This window comes from Cystoisospora suis (genome assembly GCF_002600585.1).
Source record: "Cystoisospora suis strain Wien I chromosome Unknown contig_2419, whole genome shotgun sequence".
Taxonomy (NCBI): domain Eukaryota; phylum Apicomplexa; class Conoidasida; order Eucoccidiorida; family Sarcocystidae; genus Cystoisospora; species Cystoisospora suis.
In genome coordinates this window covers 1-678 of record NW_027155218.1, presented here as the reverse complement: position 1 = coordinate 678, position 678 = coordinate 1, and the positions used below count along the sequence as shown (strand labels likewise).

Sequence of the window (678 nt, the reverse complement as noted above, 5' to 3'; positions counted from 1 at the left end):
CTTTCACAGCGCAATCGAGTCATCGCGGGACAGGCCGGCGAAGAGGATATGGAAAGAGTGGAACAGACGGGACTCCCGAAAACTTTGTCTCCCGAAGCTCTCCAAGCCGCTTCCAACCGACCAGCCCAGAGCTTCTCTGTGGAACTTCTCGGGTGGGAGAGAGCAAGGAGTGCTGCCATCCGTTACTGTCGCGAGCTGAGGATTGAAGTGATAGGACCAGAGGAAGACGAAGAAAGGGGCCTCTATCAGCAAATGCAGCGGGACATAGAGACGAGCACACACCCAGAACTTCCTCGCATCATTGCTTCGTTTTTGAGGAGGACTTCAAGCTCCCGTTCTCCCTTCCGTAGTTCTTCTGAAGACGAAAGACAAGAGGAGAGACACAGTATCTGCGGTTCTGCTTTGGGAGCTTCAGAAGCAACTCAGTCGTCGTCTCCCCCTCTTTCCTTGGCTTCCAACAAATCAGGATCATCTAGCGTCGCTGCGCCGANNGCATCGGCTACGATGGAGAAAACGGCGGTTGCAGCGATGGCGGCAGCGTCTTCGTCAGGTATTCGATGCCTGCAAGTTTCGGATTTTCTTGCAGATGTGGAAATCAGCCCTTTGGATACACAAGCTGCCGCCAACAGGCGTGCGGCGCTACATGCATCAACTGTCGCCGCCGCCGAAGCTGTCGCA

General features: G+C 55.0%; 1 protein-coding gene across 1 annotated transcript in view; it reads left to right on the top strand.

Annotated features, from left to right (window-relative positions):
* CSUI_005051 (ap2 domain transcription factor ap2viii) overlaps positions 1-678 on the top strand; it is a 5803-nt gene extending 5125 nt beyond the window's left edge. Inside the window, exon 1 of the mRNA XM_068065231.1 lies at positions 1-678. This exon is cut by the window's left edge and continues 5125 nt beyond it. Coding sequence (XP_067922779.1) covers positions 1-206 — 206 coding nt within the window. The 3' untranslated portion in view covers positions 207-678.